The 1,362-nt window shown below is 45.2% G+C and overlaps 2 protein-coding genes across 3 annotated transcripts in view; both read left to right on the top strand.

Moving 5' to 3' along the window:
• LOC119581680 (rhodopsin-like) overlaps positions 1–1,280 on the top strand; it is a 6,157-nt gene extending 4,877 nt beyond the window's left edge. For both annotated transcript variants that reach the window (XM_037929804.1, XM_037929802.1), the window contains exon 2: positions 48–1,280. In XM_037929804.1, the coding sequence (XP_037785732.1) occupies positions 50–1,183 (1,134 nt within the window). In that variant the 5' untranslated portion in view covers positions 48–49 and the 3' untranslated portion in view covers positions 1,184–1,280. The remainder of the gene's footprint in view (positions 1–47) is intronic.
• LOC119581684 (rhodopsin-like) overlaps positions 1–1,362 on the top strand; it is a 17,834-nt gene that overhangs the window by 8,712 nt on the left and 7,760 nt on the right. The gene's annotated exons all lie outside the window — the stretch shown is intronic.

Here is a 1,362-nt window from a genome sequence, read left to right as displayed (position 1 = left end):
ATGTACAAATAAATTCTGCCCTCATTTTATATTTCGCATTTCGCCACAGATGTCGTCGTGGAACAATCCAAATCCGGTCACCGTCCTGGAGACCACCAATCCATATGGCAACTATACGGTGGTTGACACTGCGCCTAAGGAGATTCTCCATATGGTGCACGAGCACTGGTACCAATATCCTCCCATGAACCCTCTTTGGTACAGCCTTGTTGGTTTCTGGATGGTTGTCATGGGATGTCTCTCCTTAGCTGGAAACTTCGTCGTCATCTGGGTTTTCATGAACACCAAATCTCTTCGATCGCCTGCTAATCTACTGGTTGTTAATCTGGCCTTTTCCGACTTTTTCATGATGCTCACCATGTTCCCTCCTATGGTGGTGTCGTGTTACTGGCAGACATGGACTCTTGGAGCACTATTCTGTGAGATCTATGGTTTCTTTGGTTCACTTTTCGGATGCATTTCAATTTGGACCATGGTATTCATCACTGCTGATCGATACAACGTCATTGTGAAAGGAGTTTCTGCTGAACCACTAACGTCTGGAGGTGCCATGTTAAGGATAGCTGGTGCCTGGTTCTTTTCCTTTGCTTGGTGTCTTCCACCATTCTTTGGTTGGAATCGTTATGTTCCTGAGGGTAATATGACTGCCTGTGGAACAGATTATTTGACGGAGACAGAATTTTCAAGGAGTTACTTGTATGTCTACTCAGTGTGGGTATATCTTTTCCCTCTTGCCTACATCATCTACAGTTACACATTCATTGTCAAGGCTGTGGCTGCCCACGAGAAGGGAATGCGAGAACAAGCCAAGAAGATGGGAGTTAAATCCTTGAGGAATGAAGAAGCCCAAAAGACCTCAGCTGAGTGTCGTCTGTGCAAGGTTGCTCTGATGACCGTCAGCCTGTGGTTCGTGGCATGGACCCCATACTTTGTCATCAACTGGGGAGGAATGTTCAACCGAACCATGGTTACTCCTCTATTCTCCATCTGGGGCTCTGTCTTCGCCAAGGCTAATGCCGTCTACAACCCCATCGTGTATGCCATCAGCCATCCCAAGTACCGAGCTGCCCTTGAGAAGAAGCTACCCTGTCTATCCTGTGCTACTGAGGGTACAGACGGTGGTGGTTCTGATGCTGGTTCCACTACTACTGCTGAAAGTACTGAAAAGCCGGAATCTGCATAGAAAGAGATGCCTATGGATCCTGACAGCGAATGCGAAAATGACATTTTTTTCATGTAAGCCCTTTATTTGCTAAACTGCAAATATATCCCAGCAATGACTTATGTTTCACTTTCCTGTAAAGTCACATTTTCGATTTTCTTTTATACAGTACTATTTATTCATGATTTGATTCTTTTATG

The sequence above is a fragment of the Penaeus monodon genome, chromosome 15 (assembly GCF_015228065.2).
Source record: "Penaeus monodon isolate SGIC_2016 chromosome 15, NSTDA_Pmon_1, whole genome shotgun sequence".
NCBI lineage: Eukaryota > Metazoa > Arthropoda > Malacostraca > Decapoda > Penaeidae > Penaeus > Penaeus monodon.
The sequence above is the reverse complement of the archived record's forward strand: the minus strand, read 5'-3'. Positions and strand labels throughout refer to the sequence as shown.